This window comes from Neolamprologus brichardi, chromosome 16, assembly GCF_056152115.1.
Source record: "Neolamprologus brichardi isolate AB-2024 chromosome 16, ASM5615211v1, whole genome shotgun sequence".
Classification (NCBI taxonomy): Eukaryota; Metazoa; Chordata; class Actinopteri; order Cichliformes; family Cichlidae; genus Neolamprologus; species Neolamprologus brichardi.
Window position 1 is genome coordinate 33,307,535 of NC_142119.1, and position 22,519 is coordinate 33,330,053.

The 22,519-nt window shown below is 39.5% G+C and overlaps 1 protein-coding gene across 1 annotated transcript in view; it reads right to left on the reverse strand.

Annotated features, from left to right (window-relative positions):
• Positions 1–216: 216 nt before the first annotated feature.
• slc15a2 (solute carrier family 15 member 2) overlaps positions 217–22,519 on the reverse strand; it is a 28,941-nt gene continuing 6,638 nt past the window's right edge. The window contains exons 9-23 of the mRNA XM_087830155.1: positions 20,518–20,600; positions 20,262–20,345; positions 20,067–20,156; positions 17,327–17,371; positions 17,003–17,038; positions 14,346–14,434; positions 12,543–12,624; positions 11,116–11,241; positions 9,963–10,124; positions 5,287–5,333; positions 5,028–5,135; positions 4,671–4,770; positions 4,449–4,592; positions 1,420–1,524; positions 217–431 (exon numbers count right to left, since the gene is read on the reverse strand). Of these exons, the coding sequence (XP_087686281.1) occupies positions 225–431; positions 1,420–1,524; positions 4,449–4,592; positions 4,671–4,770; positions 5,028–5,135; positions 5,287–5,333; positions 9,963–10,124; positions 11,116–11,241; positions 12,543–12,624; positions 14,346–14,434; positions 17,003–17,038; positions 17,327–17,371; positions 20,067–20,156; positions 20,262–20,345; positions 20,518–20,600 (1,508 nt within the window). The 3' untranslated portion in view covers positions 217–224. The remainder of the gene's footprint in view (positions 432–1,419; positions 1,525–4,448; positions 4,593–4,670; positions 4,771–5,027; positions 5,136–5,286; positions 5,334–9,962; positions 10,125–11,115; positions 11,242–12,542; positions 12,625–14,345; positions 14,435–17,002; positions 17,039–17,326; positions 17,372–20,066; positions 20,157–20,261; positions 20,346–20,517; positions 20,601–22,519) is intronic.

Here is a 22,519-nt window from a genome sequence, read left to right on the forward strand (position 1 = left end):
TGTCTTCCTCGAACATTATGTCATATTTTAAGTTTGATTCAGGAAGTCCTTTCTTTGTAAGGTTATAAAGTTTGAAACGGGAGTTTTTCACAACATGATGTCACGAGTCCTACACTTTAAAACCACAAGAAATCTCCAACAATCACATCTTAGAGTTTCATTTTCACTAAAATAATACCTTCATAAAGCACAAAGCAGCCAAACGTATAATGAGGTGTGACTAATTACATTCTGCTGCTCTTCCCCGTTTTGTTCAGTTCTATCTCGTTGTTTTTCTTCTTGAAGTCACCGTCGTCTTCCTCCCTCACTGAGTTTTCCAGGTAAAGCTTCTCCATTTCTTCGGGGTCAACGTAGGTGTAGAAGTGGGCCATGACGGAGAAGATGATGCAGACGCCCAACAGCAGGCAGGCGAACAGCAAGAACTCGATCCACTGAGATAACAGAGACAGTTTAGTGTTCGCTGCACCCGCTCGCCACCGATTCAGTTCATTTGTTGCTCACCAAGACACAGAATTGTTTAGTTGCTGACGTACGTTTTATTTAAGCTGGCGATTTAAAAGAAAACACTTTTGGTGCACACGTTGTGGGATAAAAGAGGTGAGAGACACGCTCCAGTGGATTATAAGATACCTCAAGTTCATCCTTATCTCTCCATTAAACCTTGTTACCGTGCACAGGAAGCTTTGGTTTAGTTCTACTTTATGAGACATTGCAATAATGAAACTTTTGTACAAAGCACTTCTAATCTTTCTTTTTGTCCATTAGAGTCTGTTTTTATGGCTTTTATTATTTTATGTTACTTTAAAGCGTTTCAGTGTTTTTATCTCTTGAGTATATTGCTTTATGACATCATCTATTAGGCCGGTGTGCGATGCAGCTTTCTTTCATTTAACAGACACAACAAATTTTGTTCTGTCTCACTGAATTACAATAACGATTACTTCCTTACCAGTTATTAACACGTTAAGATGTAATTTTCACTAGTTAGGGTTTATACACTCTCCGGCCACTTTATTAGGTGCATGTTGCCAGTTGCAGCTGAGTTGCTACAATTAATTCAATTTAATTCAATTCAATTTTATTTATATAGCGCCAAATCACAACAAAAGTCTCCTCAAGGCGCTTCATAGATACAGAGAAAAACCTAACAATCATATGACCCCCTATGAGCAAGCACTTTGGCGACAGTGGGAAGGAAAAACTCCCTTTTAACAGGAAGAAACCTCCGGCAGAACCAGGCTCAGGGAGGGGCGGGGCCATCTGCTGCGACCGGTTGGGGTGAGCAAACAAACAATTAGCTGATTAGATGCTCGATTACCGAGTAGTCGAACCAAATGAAGTGGCCGGTGATTAAAAACCTTTCTTCCTTTTTTGTGTAAGAGTTTAAATGTTTCCCACAATGCCCTTCAAGAGTCATACCTGTTCCAGTCCCGCCCCTTCTGCCACGATCAGCACGATCACATTGCCAAATGCCACCGTGAGCAGCCAGCCAGCCTGCAGCACTGACTTCATGTTGGCTGGAGCCTGTAAGACAGATGCAGGGTTAAAGAAATGAAGACAGCTGGCAGCCCTGGGACTGTACGCATATTTAAAAGAGTCGTGAAGTAGGAATTTGACATCTTAATAATATGACAGAAACAGATCTGGAGGGGAAATCACTTCCTTGGGCAACGTTTGGTGGATTAAAATTTTTTTTTTTTTTTTGATCAAGGTCTTTTTATTGAACAAAGAATTGCTTCCAACAACAATTACAGCAATATTAACAAACAGTCGTGCCCCCCCCCCCACCCACCCATCCAGAACAGTGTAACTAAAACCTAGCCAGAGAGGGAGGAAGAGATAAAATAAAATAAAATTACAGATACAAAGTAAATAATAAAATAAATGAACAACAGCAAGGGAAAAAAAACAAAAACAACAAAAAACAACAAAAAAAACAAACAAAAAAAACACAAAAACAAACAAAAAACAAACAAAAAAAACCCACTCACACGCACATTAAGCGATAGTATCTGGACTTAATCTTTCAAAGTAAGTAAGAAAAGGTCGCCATGTGTCATAAAACCTCCGAACCGAACATTTACAGTGTAGCGGATCTTTTCCAGCTGAGTATAGTGCATGACATCCTTAACCCATCGCCCATATACAGGTGGAAGTGGCTCTTTCCATTTCAATAACATCATTCTACGGGCCAAAAGAGTGCAAAAGGCCAGAAGATCAGAGTGTGATTTGGAAAGACTGGCATCACAAGGCGTCACCCCAAAAATAGCTATAAACGGGCAGGGTGCAACTGGAACACCAAATATGTTGGACATGGTTTCAAATATGCTTTTCCAAAAGCTACCCAGTTTTGGACATGCCCAGAACATGTGAAATAGGGAAGCGGGCTCTCGTTTGCACCGGTCACATGTGGGGTCAAACCCATTCTTGATTTTGCTCAGTCTAGTTTTAGACCGATGGAGACGGTGGATTAAAAGTTTAATAGTAAACGCACCATTTTCTAAGTATTTCCACAGAAAATTCCAATTTCATGGGATCTTTAATAAACAGCTCTTCTAAAAACCTGTGTCTTGTTTATCAGGCTTTAATGTCACAGGTTGCTCTGAAACGCAGCAAGCTAGTGGATGTCAGCTTTATGGCCATTAAATTGGAATAAAAATGTAGCTAAATGCTTTACATCATCACACTCTGCTTTAGTAATCATTTCTATTCAAATTGCTTAACAAATTTTATTAGCCCACCTGTCATGAAAAAACAAATATTTCCAAAATCTGTCAAAAACATTGGTTTAAAAAAACCTTTTTCAACTGAATTCACATTTTTCTACCCTGAAACTGAGCTGGCACACTGAGAAGTCAGCAGTAAATTTGAAGTCTGTGTATACTGGTGGATTAACCATCACAGAAACATAAAAAATTATTTTTGTAACTATCAACGCGGTTAATTTAAGACAGCTGTGGCATAAACTGGGCAGTGGGCTAATACAGCGGACCCCAACCTTTTTTGAGCTACGGACCGGTTTATGCCCGACAATATTTTCACGGACCGGCCTTTAAGGTGTCGCAGATAAATGGTAAATGGCCTGTATTTATATAGCGCTTTATTAGTCCCTAAGGACCCCAAAGCGCTTTACATATCCAGTCATCCACACATTCACACACTGGTGATGGCAGCTACATTGTAGCCACAGCCACCCTGGGGCGCACTGACAGAGGCGTGGCTGCCGGACACTGGCGCCACCGGGCCCTCTGACCACCACCAGTAGGCAACGGATGAAGTGTCTTGGCCAAGGACACAACGACCGAGACTGTCCAAGCCGGGGCTCGAACCGGCAACCTTCCAATTACAAGACGAACTCCCAACTCTTGAGCCACGATCGCCCCTACATACAACAAAATAAAACTAGTACCGGTACCGAAAAAAAAAGAAGATTTATTCATAACACACGTGAAACAACCCAGAAAAACCAAGCAAACGACAAAAATGATAACAAAATAACGCTAAAAACCGATAAAAACCCTGAAAACCATACATTTAACACCCGAACCTCAACTCATGGACCGGTACTGGTCCGTGGCCCGGGGGTTGGGGACCGCTGGGCTAATACATCTAAGTGCTACAGTTTAAAGCTAAGTATAAGTATAAAGCTTCCTGTGTTTGCTAATATGGACAAAAGTGTTGTGAGACAAATTTTCCCTTTTTTCCAACCAGATGTATTCCAGTTTGGAGAATTTTCCTGGTTGGAAGCTACTGTCCTTGAAAACCTTTTTCTTCCTGGAATACAAGCATGCTGATCCACACAGGTGTGCACACAGGTGTGCACACAGGTGTGCACACAGGTGTGCACAGACGCGGACTACACCTTTCTTGGCTGCTGCCTCAAAGCACATTGTACGCTGTCTATCTTGCGTGCTGCACAATAGCGTTTAATATTTAGTATCTACTGTTATCTACTGCTAGCTAGTTTATTGTGATGGTGCTGTTTTTATTATGTTGCTCTTTTTTTTGTTTGCTTTCTCTTCTGTTTTTTTTCTCCATACAGGTGATCCAGATGTTTTGTTTGTTTTTCTTTCTTTCTTCCCCCCTTTCTCACCGTCTCTTCTCCCCTCTGGTTTTCTTTCTCTCCCTCTCTTTCTTTCATTCTTTCTCCCTGTCCTATCCCCCAGTCATATCTGTCCCGTTTGTAGCAACTGAAAATAAAATAAATTCATAATTATAATAAAGGTCAATCAAATGGACCAATATGGCAAGGCCATGATGATCCATTTGGTAAAATAAATCCGCTTGGCATCTTTCTTGGCCTTAAGACAACAATTCTGATGGCTAAAGATCCAAACGGGACACACACAAAAAGAAAACCTTTTTCTTTGAAGCCAAAAAGCTTTCAGTGTTTAATAATCCAAACAAAGATTACAGGTAATCCTGATAGGTAGCGTGTATCACATCACCTGTGAGTAGGAGAACTCCAGGCCAGTGATGGAGAACATGACCTCTCCAACAGTGATGAGGATGTACTGTGGGATCTGATAGGCAATGTGCACATTGTTGGCTTTCACATCCTCGATCTTGCGAGGCACAATTTTACCCGCCTCCTGAGAAGGGACACAGAAGGGCTGTAAAACTGCTGTGATCTGTGATGACTAAATGAAGCTGTTAGAAAGCATCCTGACCTCTGTGAGAACGACAGTGTAACACGCGCCAAAGTCCAGCAGGCCCAGGTTAAGTTTAGAGGTCTTCCCTGAGTTTAAAATGCAGGTGACATCAGTGTATCTGTGCAGAGGGCAGAAGAGTTACGTGAATTAGAGGAAAAAAATCAAACAGCATGATTTAACTAACAAGATATACATTGATGTTAACACTGTTTGTTGCTTTAAACAAAAAAAAAATCATTTTTTGGACATGGATTATGAAAAAAGTGATGTCTCTTGTTTTTGCTTTTTTGTGAGGTTGGGAAAAGCTTAGCAGATATTTGGCATTAGGGCTTTTTCTTCCAGTTTTGACCATCTCTTCCCAAAAATCCGACTTACTCGCCCCGCTGCACGGTCTTGTTATGAGTCACATTGTACCCGGAGGACATGTAGAAATGCTTATCTCCCACCGTTACGTTTAAGGCCTCCGGCTGTGTGTTGAGGAACCTGTTAAATATGAACCAGGAGAACTCGTGAGCGAACCTCATTATTCCAGGTTGACCTATATTTTAAAGCAGCAGGGGAACAAGCAGATTCAGATGCTTTACAGCTTAAGCACAAAAGCTTAGCAACAGCCTCGAGGTAAAAACGGTTTTACCTCAATAATGGATTCCCGTCTTCGTTTTTTGTTATGTGATCTTCTACCTGAAAGATTAAAAAACATCAACACCTGCTATTTGTAATTTATGCCATATTTTCAATTTACATTCAATGGAATTCTTTAAACTTTAGAAACTTGTATAAATATTAATGGAGATTAGCGTTCATAAAGAGTCTGTGTATTTCCTTCAGCTTCTTACAGCTGATTTAGACTTCTGTGGTGACTCTTTGTAGATCCAACGACCTAACCCACTGAGTGCTGGTGCATTATGTGTTCATTGGCTTGTGGTTGTGGCAGCCATGATGGAAACAAATCCTGGGTCGCTCTTTTTGCTTTTGTTTTTATTCAAACATACTTCTTTGTAAATTTTCGCTTGAGAATTTCAAGTTTTTGCAATCTCCATGAATCACATCTGTGATTCCTTACACTTAGGCTATTAATAATATAATTCCTTATACTGACGTTAATGTTATTATTATTGACATGCAGATTCACCCCCCCAGACTCAATAAACGTTTCTACCCACAGGCTGTCAAAGATGCCCTACCTCCACCTTAATTGAAGGTTAACTGTGCTGTTAACAGAGATGGGCAGTAACGCGTTACTGTAATCCGATTACTTTTTTCAAGTAACGAGTAAAGTAAGGGATTACTATTGCAAAAACGGTAATTAGATTACCGTTACTTTCCCGTAGGAACGCTGCGTTACTGCGTTACTAAAACCGTGATTTTTTTTGCGAGAATGTCTCATGACAGTGACGTAAGCGAGTGCGACGTTCGTGACAACAGCTGTGTGCAGATCAACAATGGATCATATATCGAGTGCAGAGAGAGTATGAGCGTGCAGCGTTTAAAGCGTGGAAGTACTGACCTTACTTTGAGTTTGATTCCATAAAAAGTGACAAAAACATTAGTGTCCGTTGTGCGTGGGAAGAAAACTTCTTTTTACAGCGAAAAAAACCCCTAAACTTCCAAACAAGCACCGAGTAGCTATGACGTAATGGGAAACTCACAGAGAAACTCGCGGATTCTTCCACTGACCGCTGCACACCTGCACCAGGGTAAACCTCCGCCTACCTCACTCCTGCTTTACAGGTGAAAATAGAGCAACAGGACCGCTAGTCTTTGACTTTATTTATTTTCTGCTGTGTTTTACTTGCATCTATTTGAAAGACTGAGTGTAAACACACAAAATATTTTATTTTATGTGCTGGAATGTGCAGAAAATAGGTTTAAATATTAAACTAATTTCTTCCAGTCAGAGAATGGTACATATAATTAAATTTTTGCTTGATGCATAAAGTTAAAAGATTAAAACGAATAAAACAAGTTTTAAAAAGAGACTTTTCCATTTGATTACATTTTGTATGATGATTATGCAGAAAAAGTAGAATTGGGCTGAAAGATCTATCACTTTATTACCTATTCAGGTTGTAAATCGTGTTTTTAAAAAGTAACTAAGTAACTAAGTAATTAATTACTTTTGAAAATAAGTAATCAGTAAAGTAACGGGATTACTTTTTTGGGGAAGTAATCAGTAATTAGTTACTTTTTACTTTTTTCAAGCAACTTGACCAACACTGGCTGTTAACATTTATGGACATTTCCACTGTGTTTATAAACCGTATTTATTATAATGCAACCATCTTACTCAATTTGCACTACCTCTTTAACTTATTCTAATGGAATTTTAATAAATAAAATATGAATTTTAATATAAAAATCTACATGTTGCTTACGGTGAGATGCCTAACTGTCTATCATTGTTCTTGTAAAAGTGACAATAAAGATTTATTCTATTCTGCGTAGGTTTTTAGAATGATCTGTTGTTATGATGTACCTATGGTGCCAATGTATTAATCTCCTGTTACCGAGTCCCACAATAAAACAGCTTAATCTGAATTTCTGCATTTGTATTTTTGCCTTTCTTTACTAACTGACCTCAGTGTGAACCAGGTGCACTGCATAAACAGTGTGTTTATATAATGTGATCGAGCAGACACGTCTAACTCCACGAACACAAGATGATGGCAACTCTGGGGTTTCTCTTCCATAAAGAGATTTCATTTAAATGGATCATTTCTCTCTGACTCTTCCTCTTCTGTTGCACCTGAACCAGCTGACCGACAGCTGATATTATAGCACGTATGGAAATGCATTAATGTCTATGTGTTCGCCAGTTCCCTGAAATGTCCAGTTAAATATTTCACGTCCATTCCTGTGGAAATAACTGTTTAAATAAAACTATCACGGTTTAGTCACAAAAAACACTCGTCACTGAAGAATCATTTGCTGTTGTGTTGTAATCTGTCACACTGATGCAAAAATGTATGACAACATTGGCATCGTGCTGGAGATGATGTCAAGATTGTAAAGATGAGCCTTAAATGGCAACATTTAAGGCTGACAACATTTCTTGTTAAATGTGCGCACACGCTGAAATACAGTCATCGAACGATCATGAACAACTTTTTAAAACGTCTAAAAATTTGAATTTGAACCTCGACATCTTTTCCACTGGAAATGATCAAAATAGGTTGTCCTATTATCAAAGGTCCATGATTCATTTTTAATGAACTTAATTACTTCTGCAGATGACAGCTTGTCCCGCTTACGTTATAGCTAAATCGTCAGGGGGCTCGGTCTATGACCCAGCATTGTTGAGATTATGGATTTTCTGTGAATTCTTTGTGTTGGTATGTTTTAGTTTTCTATTATTTAGTATTAATTCATTTATAGCATTGACTGTATGTTTACTTACGTTTGTTTCCATGTTGTCTGGTCCAGGTGTTTAAGTCATGTTTCCTGTTTTATTTTGAAGGTCTTGTGTTCCATGTTCAGTGTGTCTAGTTTTGCTTCCCCTGTGGTGTCATGTTCATCTGTGTCAGCTGTGTTTCCACTTCCCTCATTACCCTCCTGTGATTTAAGTCCTCTGTAGGGATGGGTATCGAAAACCGGTTCTTGTTGAGAACCGGTTCCCACTGTTTCAATTCCTTGGAATTGTTTGCCATTTTTCACAATTCCCTTATCGATTCCAGTCGCCCCGAATGACGTCACCACGTTGCGGAGCGTCATTTACCTGGCAGGAAACACGGCGCCTAAGCGGCTCAAACGCTCAAAAGTTTGGTTATACTTTACGAGAACGGATGACAACAGGGCAACTTGCAATACTTGAAAAGTATTGTGGTCAAATGCTTGCACCCATTTGCCACAGCAGATGCCCCTGATTTTTGTTAAGTGAATGTGTTTAATTGTAGGCAGGGACATTACTGGATATTCTTGTGTAATTGCTACAGAATAATTTATGTTAAACTTTGTTATTGCAACAGAAGAATATTTATTTTATTATTTTACATTTACAATTTTTTTTCCTGGGGACCCTGTGACACCCCATTGAAGAGCCTTAGGCTGGATCTCTTAAGATCTCACTGTTGGGTTTGTAAGGCCATGTTACTCCTAAATTTCTATCTTGTTCAAAGAGAAGATATAAAACAAAGTTCTAAGCTATTTGACCTTAGTGTTCTCCTTTTTTAAAAAGAATCGATAAGAGAATCGAATCGTTAAACAGAATCGAAACTGGAATCGGAAAATCTTATCAATACCCATCCCTAGTCCTCTGTCTCCCTTTGTTCACTGTCAGGTCGTTTGCTTTCTTCCTGTCATGTCTATGGATTTCATGTTTCTCAAGTGTTGGTTTTTCTTCATCCTCATCCTTATGTTCATGTTGTGGTTTTATGCGTAGTTTTAGTTTTTCCAGTTCAACTTAACGATTAGTTTTTGCCTCTGTTCGCCTCTGCCTTTTGCTTTTGTGTTTAGTTATCAGCCTGAACAAACGCTCGCTTTTTGTTAAATCCTGTCATCCTGTCTCTCGGTCGTCTGCTTTTCTGTCCGCTCCTCAAACAAGCCGCTCTTCCAGCCGTTGACACGAATAATTCAATTTAAAATTTAAATGTTAAGAAAATTCAAGTTGGGAAATGATGACAGGATCTTTTCTCCTCTCTCGTCCACAGTGACGCTCATTCATATTTCTCGGCCAACTATATTAAATTGAAGGCTCTGCTCAGTGTTGCCAACTTAGCGACTTTGTCGCTATATTTAGCGAGTTTTCAGACCCCCTTAGCGACTTTTTTTCTAAAAAGCGACTAGCGACTAATTCGTAGTTCTAAATAAACTCTAAATGCATTTAGGACGTTTTTTACTCACTTTATGTCTCTTCCACGATGTTATTTCTCTCTCCAACAACATAGGTTACAATTACATTAGCATGACCAATTATGCAAATTAGGCGATGACGTCATTTAGCGACTTCTAGCAACTTTTAGGACAGCCAATAGCGATTTCCCTTACTGAGGAGTGGGCAACACTGGCTCTGCTCTGTATATACCCGTTGCCATGGTGAATCATGGACTCAGAGTTCGGTTGATGACGCTTTTTTCTCTCGCTACACACGCGCATGCTTGACTCACAGTTGAGTTGATTTAACTGGAACAGGAAACTCGGTTTCCCAACTCAGAGTTTGTTGAACCTGCTTTCTGCATCAGAGCGCTGACCTCATGTCGATTTTTTAAAATACTTTTAAAACCAAACTGTACTCATTGCTTATTTAATTCTCAATAGTCAACAGTGTTGGGGGAAAAAAGTGAAGATGTGGTAACAGCTCGTAGGAACACTCACTAATGTGTAGGTGATTCCAGCAGCGTCGGGGTAAATGATGACACTGTAGGCCTTTTTCTCTTCAACCTTATGGGTAGCCGAAAAGTTTCCTCCATTGACTACGGTGACTTCAAGATTCAGCTCCCCGTTGGACAGTGGAACAGTCTCATAACCAGGAGGGTCCTGAGAGTTAATGTTTTTAGAAAATTGAATTATAAACTTACTCATTTGCCAGAATGAAGTTATGAAATCTCTTGTTTCTGTAGAACAGCTCAATCGAAGTTAAAATAGCATTTTCACTGTTAACGGCACACTGAGTTTTAGGCTACGTCCACATGTACACGGGTATTTTTGAAAACTGAGATTTTCCGTTTTCGTTTTAAAAAATAATCCCGTCCACACGTAAAGGCAGAAATGAAGGAAAACGCTGCTAGGAACATGCCAAAGCAGCAGGTGGCGCTATATTCCTAACCGTGTAGAAATGTTGGCCAATCAGAAGTCTAGAAGCCTCGGTGGGAAAAAGTAAACAAACCTGGCATGTGGAGGGACAGTAACTGTGTGTATGTAAGCATTTAAACACTGCAGAGAGAACAATTAACAGTAACAGTATTGTAGAAATTCATTTCACCAAACAATAACGTGGCGCACAGTGTGACGTCAAAAAAGGCGCACACCTTTGACGCTGCGTTTCCTGCGTTTTCTCCGTTTTTCTGTCCACACGTAAATGCAAAAACTGAGTTGTAGAAAATATCCACCCTGGCCAGAGTTTTTAGAAATCTCCGTTTTCAGTGACCGAAAACGCCGTTTACGTGTGGACGAAAGGCGCAAACGCATAGAAAAATCTGCGTTTTCAAAAATACCCGGGTACGTGTGGACGTAGCCTTAGTTTTGTCTTATCTCTCTCTTCTTACATGTATTACTAGTTAAATTCTGTTTATTTATTATTTCGTACACATCTGCTTTTTCAAAAGGTTCCAGGGGGGTAAGAAACCTGGAGAACACACACACTCATACATACGTGGATCTCTGAGAAATGGTCAGCCTACACTCCTGACATTTATGCAAAGAAAAATCCACTGTACATGTGAACGACAGGGAAATGTGGTTTTTAATTCTATTCGCCTTGAGCAACAGTGAAAAGTATGAAAAGTTTAGCCACCTGCACTCTTCTTACCTCAAGGTACTTGATGGACTGTAGAAACAGATCGGTGCCAGGAGCCTTCAGACTGACATCATCTTTAGCAAGGTTGACAACCTGCAAGAGACACTTTCCTGCAGGTGCAGGATTCACCACAGTTTTCTATTAGAGAGAAAAGCAAATCAGAGCACAATGATGGAAAAATATCAGCGAAAACACTTTTTGACCAATTTAGACAATCACTATGAGATAAAATCAACAACAAAACAGTTAAAGTATAAGATTCAGGTGGGTATGCTAGAAAAAGCAAATGTACTTAATATCAGCAAAAAGATACTGTTAAGTTGATATTTTGGCATCCAAACTTTAAAACTGCAGGCTACCATTATGATTATACAACTAAACTGTACACAGTCAGGTTTTCCTGGAAACATGAGCAGTAAGGGTTTTGCCAAGTGTGAGTGATGCAATCACTCTATGATTGCCAGTGTTGGGGAGTAACAGAATACATGTACCGCCGTTACGTATTTAAAATACAAAATATGAGTAACTGTATTCCGTTACAGTTACCGTTTAAAAAGGTGGTATTTAGAATACAGTTACTTTGTTGAAATAAATGGATTACACGGCGGTACTTCTCTGTTTCATATTGTTGCGGGTCAGGACTGTTTGGGTTTTGTTTGACAGCTACGTTCTGTTGTTCCAGGCGGTAGCGTTACGGTTGCCATGGTTACAGGGTGACGCTCTCTCTCTGCGTGTTTCCTGGGTGAGAGAGCGCCTTTTTGTTGTTGTTGTTGTGCTAAGCTAACAGGCAGAATGTTACCGATATAGCTCTAAAGAATGTAGCATCATGGGCAGTGTAGTCCGTGCTGCAGGGAGAATGGACTGCCATACCCGTTATGTGTCTGTGAGCGAGGGAGGGAGAAAAAGGAAAAGTACGAGCTGTCATGGAGGAAAAACGGGAGCTGGAAGCATGTAAATATAATAATAACCACTGCAGCCAAGAAGAGAGCCTGACGAGCCCAGCTGTAAGTAAGCTATTAAGACTCGACTGTACACCGTGTTCGTGTTTTCCTCCAAAACAATAAGTTCCGTTGGAGCAGCCTTTCAACGCCTCTCTCTGTCTCTCGCTAGCAAAGTTGACCCAGACAACAAAGTAAAGCTAGTTTTCAGCTACGAGCCCGACACGGAACCCGACGTATTAGCCAGAGGTCCCTTTACTACGGTTCGGAGCCACGGACCTTCAGTAACAGTAATAAATCACAGCAATAGTACATTCATGTAGTTGTAAACAGCATGATAATATATTAAGTAATCCAAAGTATTCAGAATACGTTACTCTCATCGAGTAACGTAACGGAATACGTTACAGAATACATTTTGGGGCATGTATTCTGTAATCTGTAATGGAATACATTTTAAAAGTAACCTTCCCAACACTGGTGATTGCTGCTCATACGTACCACAACGTTCACCTCCACCAGAGTGGCTGCTCCAAAGGCCAGGGCTGCAAACACCATTCCCATGGCCATTTTCCTCAGAGGTCTGAAAACAGAGAGAGTTGGTGCCCAACAGTTAACACCTTTACCTGTTTTTTACTGCTTTTTAAAATATTCTGAAAGCGTGGCTTTATCATTTTATCAGAAGGGTTATTTCTACACCAGTGTCCTCCCTGACCAACTATCTGTCGCATTATTTCCTTGTTATGGCTGTGCATCCCTAAGTCTGGTCCTATTGTTAAAAGGGAGTTCTTGTTTCCTATTGTCACCAACTCCTTGCTCATTGGGGATCATCTGATTGTTGGGATACTCTCAGAAGCGTTACGTCACTTGGGTGCAAACTCCAGAAAGTCAGGATCTCCTAAAAAGAAAATTGGTCCACTAAGAATATGATTTGGGAAACTTTGGGGAGTCTAAAATATTCACATTATCCTGTTTTTGCCAAGCATTTCAATTTTCCTGTGTCTGTATATGGATCATGCAAAATGCTTTTACTGATGAGTGAGCTTGAATTTCTTTCTCAGCTTTGCACGACAAAAAAATATCGGATTGGGTGCATTGGTGTAAAGCATGCCGCCACTGGACTTTGGAGCAGTGGAGACGTGATCTCTGGAATCACGAATCACACTTCTCCGTCTGGCAAATCCGATGGACGACTCTGAGTTTGGCTCTTACCAGGAGAACAGTACTTGTCTGACTCCAAGGAGGGAGGATTATGGTGTGGGGTTGTTTTACAGCAGCTGGGCTTCACCCCTGAGTTCCAGTAAAGGGAACTCTTAATGCTTCAGCATACTGAGACATTTTGGACAGTTTAATGCTGCCAACTTTGTGGGAACAGTTACATATATGCTTATATGTTGTTAGTACAAACGATGGCCTATTGCAGCTTGGATAGGCTGGATGGTAGTAAGAAACACAGTTTTAAATTGCTCTATACAGCGTTATTATATTTTTTTCAAATCAACCTAATAATCTTGAAGGAGAGGTCAGAGGTCAAATTTTACTTGATATTTTAAATCCTTTTACAGTAGTTTCTATATGTCAACATTACACATTTCACTAGAACCACCGTCTCTTTATACTTACAAGTTATAAGGTTTTTATGTCAGTTTTTAACTAATAAATCAAGTAAGTTGGTCGATATAAGTCAAATTTTAATGAATTGTTAATATGACCTCACTCTACACACTTACAAAGATTGATCAGAAATCATTCAAAACTTTATGAGCTATCGTGCACACAAGTAGAATGATTACACACATGCATGCTAATGCAACCAAAGAGGTAATGTGGTGGGGCGTGGTGTGCGGTGCCGTGCAGGGAGGGCGGATGCACCTGCGTGGCATCCTCAATTACGCCCGCCATGTTAAAACACGAGGAATCAGGGTTTGGAGAGGGTCGAGAAGTTGTGCTTTGATGCATGTCGAATGAATAAAGATGGCTTTGACTAACACTCTCTGGACCCTGTGAATTTCCCTACCTGAGAAACAAGTATGGAAATTCATATTTACACTGTGAGAAGTACTTTGGAGTCGGGTTTAAAAGTAAATGTTTAACATTCATTAAACATTCATTTGTAAATGAATACCAGCTTTGTGTTTACAGACACTTCCCTCAATCGTTAACTTTCTTTTCTAAGGCATAATCCTGGGAAATATATGTGTAATCACATGTTTCATTTTTTCCATTTTACGAGATTACAAGATGATCTCTGAATGAAATAAAGGTGGCAGTACAAAACAAAGCCCAAAAACATCCACTACTCACGTGATCTTGAGTCCGCAGAGTCTAACGAGCGGATATATGATGAGGTCAAAGATAGGCACAAAGACAAGAATCAGCAGAGCATTCAACATCTAGACAACAAGGGGAGGAAAATTAGTCTTTTAACGACTCTATAAAAGCTCTGTAGAGTCCATAAAATCATAAATGTTGCGTCAATAAAGAGAGATTCTGATTCGGTATTGCTTGTAAAGAGATGGCAGTGAAGAAGAACCATAAAAGTGTTTTCATGAAAATAGCCTCATCACAGCCTAGTCAAACATTGGTCTTCATTAGTGAGGGGACTTGAGAGATGCTTCTTTTCACTGGATGTTTAAAATCTGTGCCTTAGATTAGCTGGTAAGTTCTGCATTAGAAATATATAACAGCTGTGCAGGACACTCCATCAATTATGGTGCTTTATTCAAGCACACTGGCTTTGAAACCTAACAGAGACTACGAGGGAGTGACTTTAAGAGAGTCTCGGGCTCTTTTTTATGCTTAGTCTTTAAATCGTAAAGCTTAAAAACACAGTAACCATTAACACTTTATGGTCAAGTTGTGTAATGCTCTTTACTGGCATAAGTGAAGCTGCAATGCAAGGTTTACATGGTAAGCCTCACTAATGACATCCGCAGTGCCTGCTGACACTGGAGATAAAAAGAAACATTTTAATTTTTCCTGATGGCTTTGGTTTATTTTTGACTGTGATGACAGTGTGGCTTTTAACTTTATGCAAGTTTTTGTAACTAGTTTGTAGTTTAAACTAATAATGTTTTAGCAATGCAAACTACAATCACTTTCAACCATAAATTTTGACTATGAACTTCAACACTACACGCCCATTTCAGCAGCTTGTTTATTCGATGATATTTTCTAATTTTTCTACTTGCCTAAGCACCACCGTCTATATTTAAGCATCTGACACCTTTATACAACCAAATTCTGAAACTAATGGATAAAAATCCAGTTCAGTGGATAAGGGACGAGCTATAAACTCTAAATGCAGCACATCAATTTCATGCTCTGTATTGGAAATATGTCAAACGGTGTTGTCCCTTTTAAATAAATAAATAGAAAAAAATTGAGTCTGGCATTTATCCAGTGACCATAAAGGCTGCAATGAAGGCCATGACCAATGGTCAAGTGCAGATTAACATGTCACCGTCTTTTACTGCTTTTCTTAGCAGGAAAAAACTGTGACTGTAACTATGACATGATAAACTGACACAAACAAAAAAGAGGAGGAGACGCTAATCACATACATTCATGTGAAGATAAAGTTTTCTCTATGAAGTCCTGAGAAAAGCTAAGTCCACCCCATGATTCAGTAGTATGCAGAACCACCTTTAGTAATGGTTTTCTGTACTTTATCAGCCGCTCATCATTAACACAACATTGTGGGTGAATTTTGGAGGACTCTTCTTTACAGTGTTTCCATTTATTGAGGTTTGTGGGCATTATTTTTTTGCACAACTCTCATTTAAGGTTCCACCACAGGTTTCAATCGGGTTGACGGGACCATTTCAACACATTGATTCTCTTCTTTTTCAGTCATTCTTTTGTAGATTTACTGCTGTGCTTGGGGTCATTGTGCTGTTACACGGGCCATTTTGGGCCAAGCTTTAGCTGTTAGGGTGATGGCCTCATATTTCACTCTGGAATACTTTGGTATACACAGGAGTTCATGTCTGACTCAGTGACTGCAAGATGTCCAAGTCCTGTAGCTGGAAAACAAGCCAAAATCATCACCCCACCATCAACATAGTTCGAATGAAGCGTTTGTCCCTTTTTTAAAATCTTCACCAAACATGGAGCTATGCATGACTTCCACTATCCAAAGGACATTGCTCCATTGTTCTTGAGTTTTCTCCAGATGCAACTTTGCAAACCTAAGTCACGTTGCCATTTTCCTGGCCGCCCTTACAAACAAGCCGGCACTGTGATGAACTTTAGCATCTAGCATGCTAACTAGCATGCTAACTAGCATGCTAACAGACTCTATGCAAACAGAGTCAGAAATGTAGCTCTTGGATTTTCCACTCCGGGGAAGGCTGTGGTATTGTGTTAACAGAGCTCCAGAGCAGCAAACTGCCAACACTTCTGCTTCCATAGAGGTGTTCACACTCGTTTATGATGAATTAAGTGCATTTGATTAGCAGCACCTGGCTGCTGTTTAGCCTCTTAATATCTATAGAAACTGTAAGGGTGTACTTAGTTTTTCAGGGGACTGCATAGAGCACCATGAAATGTTTTTAAAAAGCCACAATACATTAAAATATCTATCATTCTTACTGAAATTCAAATATGCTGATTAGCCAGAAAAGCATGTTTAACAGTTGTCAGCAGTTTACAATTTACCCAGTGATAAATAAAATACTGAATCCTTGCAATATACAGTAAATTTAACTTAACCCATTTCCAAAGGTAAAAATTAGCATTGAAGCACAGTGTGTTCGCTTGCTAAACCATTGGAAAATTACTTTGGGTCATATACATACACATATATCAGTACTGTTACAAGTATATGCTAAGAAATCTGCATTCATCACAATCATTTTCTGCTTTTCTCTGGACTTTCTGCCGTTCATTATTGCTTTTTTAGATTAGCAGAAACCACGCACAATTTGCATCCCAGCAAGAGCCAAATAAGCTGCACATACCTGCATTTGGTCAGGCTTAATAGCGAAGGAGTTTCCCTATAATAAAAGAAGACAAAGACAGGAGAGACACTTAAACTTTATCTTTATAAATCTAAACTTGATGAGTTGATGATTTTTTGACTTGATAACGAGCCATAAACAATGTTATTTACTAGAATAAAATGATAAATTGCAGCAACACCCTAACAAAGACAATCTCTCTCTCTCTTGACCTGTCTGTGATATCAGATGCTAATCTAAACCAGCCCACTGATAACAATGTGAAAATACAGCATCAGCTTTTTAACATCTTGACACCATTACTTCACGTAAGTAAGGTCTTACAAGAGCCAGGTTCATCCTCGTGGCTTGAAGTGTCCAGCGGGAACCCTGCAATAAAGAAAAGACATCTGTTACTGTCAAATTTGTTTGAGGCACAGCAGATGGGATTTCCTCATTTTCCCTGGAAGGGACAATGATAATAATAATAAAGGGATAGTGTATTTCTGACATCTCCTCTAAGAAATCAGTTTTAAATCAGTCGAATTACAGGAAGAAACGGATACAGGAGGAAAGAGAAACAGGAATGTTGAATGTGGCTTTGAGATTTTTCTATAATCAGATGGTTGTGTTGACTGTTGGTCAGAGGAGAACATAACAGACACTTATGGGATTTTGCAAGAAAGTTTCGCCACAAGACCTTGATCTTGTGCTGACACAGAATGCAGTCTGTCCAAGTAGGAAGGCAACTGAGGCAAGTTTTTCTTTTTGATTAAAAAGTAAGTAAAAGCTGTGACTGTAAATGTTGCTTAAACTGGAAATAAAGGCCTGAGTACAACAGTGGAACACAATTTAAATAATACTTAAGAATATTTAATCATTAGTTATTATTAATGATTGGCTCTCTTCCACAGTGTGTTTTTTTGTCCTGTCTTCTTCCCCTCATCCCCAACCGGTCACGGTAGATAGTCTCCCTGAGCCAGAGGGTTCTTCCTGTTAAAAGGGAGGTTTTCCTTCCCACTGTCACCAAGTGCTCCTTCACAGGGAGTCGTCTTATTGGTGTGGGGTTTCTTTTTATTATTGTAGGGTCTTTACCTTACAATGATATATAAATAAAACCGAATTGAACTGATGTGCTAATCACATTCCTAGAGCTTATGTTCATTGGGCATTTAACTTTAGTACATGGTGCATAAAGTATGGGGTTTGGATACATAATGCAGAGCAGCTCATTGTGAAGGTTCATATGTCTTTTTCCCAACCAAAAGTCAGTCTTCCCTCTCAATCTCATTCAAAACCCACGAGTTCAGACTAACAAAATCAAAAACAAAAGACTGCATCACTGCCAACCTCACTATGATTCACCGGCTACCTGATTCATCACAGCTGATTTAAATGCCTAAATGACATCAACATGTCTTGAAGTTCTCCAGAGGCCTGGTAATGAACTAATCATGTGATTCCGGTGTGTTGACCCAGGGTGAGATCTAAAACCTGCAGGACACCGGCCCTTGAGACCTGGAGTTCTCCACCCCTGTTTTATAGTCTTCCATGGTCTTGCTGCTACCTACTGTCATGGTTCTGGATTTTAAACCCAAGGTTTTGCATTTTTGGACTGTTGTTTTTAAGCTTTTAGTAATGTCATTGAAGGTGTGTTGGTATGTAGTACTGTTTTATATTCTGATCTCTTGCGTAATCTAGCCTTCCCCGTATCCTTTTATGTCTTGATAAGCCTTGATAAGCCTTGATAAGCCTGTCTTGATAGTGGTTTTAACTGCCATAAATGTAAATTATGTCAGTTTGTTTAATTTATTGTGTTCATGTATGTTTATTTCCTTTATTTATTGTTGTTCCTTTTGGGGTAGGAACTAAGGTTCATTCTGTGTTGCGCACAGGCCCCTTTAAGTGACGTAAAGGGAGGTCAAAAGCATGTGCAAAGAATCTAAGTTAATAAGTTAACTAAGTCAGAAGAGGAAATAAATAAGCAGTTTTAAAGTAAAAGAAAGCTGCGAAGAAGAAGAAATTGGGAATTATTTTTGTTAAGTTTTTGTTCCTGAGGCGGACTCATTCCCTCACGGTTACGTGCAGCCAGCGAGGTATGTTAACTGTGTTTGTTTATCGTATTTGTTGACTTGGGTTTAAATGTTTATTTGTAATATTTATGTTTGGTCATTCTGTACTTTTATGTAATAACAGTTTGACGGTGGATTTTATGGTGTTTCGGAGGAGAAGTGTGACTGAAGAATAAATCCATCTGTGAATGAAGAACCGTGGTGTCGTGTATTAACTGGAGGGAGTGATAGTGGTTACTTGTTTAGTGACTTCCTTTTTTTTATTTCAATACTCTGTGTCCTTGTGTCTCACTCCCCTCAGCTCCACACACGCCTGCGCCTCTCTGAAACTGATTCAGCCGGAGGCCTCTTCCTGTTAAAATGGAGTTTTTCCTTCCCACTGTTGCCAAGTGCTTTGTTCGTCTGGTTGTTGGGGTTTCATCTATATTATTGTAGGTACCAACAGTTGCCTTCACAGGCACAGAAACATGTATTTAGTTTTACTTTACTTTGAAAGTTTTGGCTATTTCCCCACCTGTTGTCTTAGACTCCTCTTGTCCTTAATTGCATTGTTCACATATCTGGCATTTGGATTTTATTGTCCTATTCTGTAATTTTTTGGATTCTGTTTATTTCATTGAACTTGCAGCATTAAAAGATGATTTTTGACTTTATTTCCTGTGTCCTGAGTCCTGCATTAGGGGCGCAAAAGTGGTTCACAACACCAACATCACAGATTTACTCGCACCTCAGACACGTTTTATCTGTTCCTGCACGCTCATTACAGAAGGACATTTTGTGTTGGATTTCTCCAGCAACTACTTTTAAATCGGTAAATAAATTCATTCATTCTTATAAATGTATTTATTTATCTTACCTGTCATAATATTCACACTGTTAAGGTTTAATGTCTTCTGTTTCCGGTTATTTTATTTGTGTGTAGTTGTCTTTTTGATTTTGGATTATGACTTGTTATTGCATTATGTAAAAGTAACTCTGTTTTACAAGTTAAGTTTATTATTATTTTGTCTTACCTGCTGATCAAAGAGAGCCCAGAACATTGGGAGGGGGATGTAGAGCACCAGAACTCGCAAAACCATCTTTATCTCCTGAATCAGACGCATCTGTAAAATAAAACACACACGCACAAACAAACACGCATTGGTTAGATGACTTTTAAAAAACTTCTACCCATCAATGAATTAATAGAAGGAGTTCGCTGACGTTACCGAGTACTTCTCCTCAGCCCAGTCCAACCAGTGCTGTCTCGGTGGGTCATGTTTGGATTTGTTCCAACGATTTTTAATTGCAAACTGTAGGCCAAAGGTAAATAATTGGAATGAAAATGGAGTGTGTACAACACAGACAGAAACCCCGAAGTGTGAAATTCATATATTTCTTAATGATTCTTGGCAGTAAAAAGCAGTAAATCAATGTGCTTGCACTTCAGCTCTCAGATAAGTCGAGAAGTATGGGATTACTCACCCCGATGCAATTGCAGACTTCCCAAAGGACGTTTCCCTGGGGAGGAGTTCTCTTGTACAGACTGCTGCCAGCAATGAAGACAACTGTGTGCGATAAATGAAGAGTCAGACTGGACTTGTTTGAGTGAAGATCACAGCGAGTGATTGCCTTGATGTCAGAACAACCAAAATAATACTGAGTACCTATTTAAGGATGTTTTGTCCTCTCACAGCTGCTAACGAAGGCTTTGGGGTAATAAAACCTACCATGTTGTAAACGTGCTTCAGGCTTTTAGCACTAAAGCTCCTCCTCTGCTTCACCCTCACTGCGATCTGTCTGTGACCTCTCAAGAATTAAATCACAGTTTGTTTTCAAAGCGAGGGTTCAGTTAAGCATGAATCCCATAAGGATCAGGGGTGACGGGGACCGAGAGGCAGAGACAACTGACTGTCAGGACAAATGTGGATGGGTCTTGATCAAGTGTAAGGCCGGCTCGTGAAAACGCAAGCTCAGCATGCTGATCACAGCCTGGAATAAAGCTCAGATCTCGAAATGCGACTGGCAGGTTTGAAAATAGGTCAACACTTTCATATTGCAGCATCGGATACATAATAAGCACACATACTGCATTTAGTTGCTAAAAACAAGGAACTGAAGATTCTAATCGAAGATTAAAATTTTCAGTTCCTTGTTTTTAGTAACGTGTTGCTAAAAACAAGGAACTGAAAATTTTAATTGAAGAAGAACAACATGTGAGTTCAGTTTAAGTTCATACTCAAGTTTAAATAAACAACAATACTAAAGCTATTCTGTTATACCTGTATGTAAAAAATACACTGCACCCAAAATATTTCATAGTTCAGCAACACTGATCAATCTAATAAACGTAAACCTGCTCCATCCTCCCTATTCTGGTATTTTAAAGAGTACTTAGCAGAAATATTAAGCAACCTAACTAATAGGGTTGCAAACTCCCAGCAAAAAAAAAATAGGGAACCACCCCCCACCCTCCAGCTCATGATGCTTAATCGATGTAATCAAATTTAATTTGATGCAGGGGGAAAAATGCACAGAAATAAATAATTTTTCAAGAATAATTAAATAGATTCAACATATTTCTTCAACAGAATTGCAGACTGCACAGATGGTATCTTCCCAAAGGAAAAAGTACTACAGCTTACTAGGGTATATTAGACTTAACAGTTACTATACACAGTAATGGACTTCTATATATATTTTACATCAGATTAAAACTTTGGGTGTAAGAGTCAGATAATTATTTATTAAAAGCTCGACATTTTAAATGAGAACAAGAAAGAAAACTATGTCTTTGTGCCCCCTTTTCCCTGTTCATGCCCTATCGGCCCCCCTGGCTAAACTTTGCTTGATCCGCCCCTGCACAGTTACCAGCCGTCAGCTGCGTAGAAAAAGATCCTGGTGTAGAAAGTAATATTAAATAAATTCTAACAACAGCTTATCAAGCTTAAACGTGCTGCTGTTGTTCAGCCGCTGGTTTCCTCTTTCTGGTGCAAAGTGGGCGATAAACAAACAAGAGAGACGGACTCGCGACAGAAAAGCCGATCAGCTGATCGTTGATCAGTTTCATGATTGAAGTAGCAGCAGGAGAGAGAGAGAGAGGCAGTCGCTCCATATATCTGTTGTTAAGCTTAACGTGGGAATGCTTTACAAACATTCAGAGATGAATTTACACACTTGCTTTACTTCTCTCTGGGAAAACTTCCTCGGAGATGAAATGCTGGTTTGGTAGCGAGGCTCCAAATACACACAGCTGCTCTATCACGTGACGCATACTGCTGCTACGTGCTACGGTTATGAGCCGAGTTACGCCTGTCGCAAGTTTTGTGTGGTGCTTTTTTGATATTTAATGGATCGGATTACATTTTTTATTTCTCACCGATATCCGATCCAGTAATTTGGGTCAGTATCGGACCGATACCGATACGTAATATCGGATCGGTCCATCTCTACTAAATACTGAGTTTGTGAAAAAGTTGATTAATGC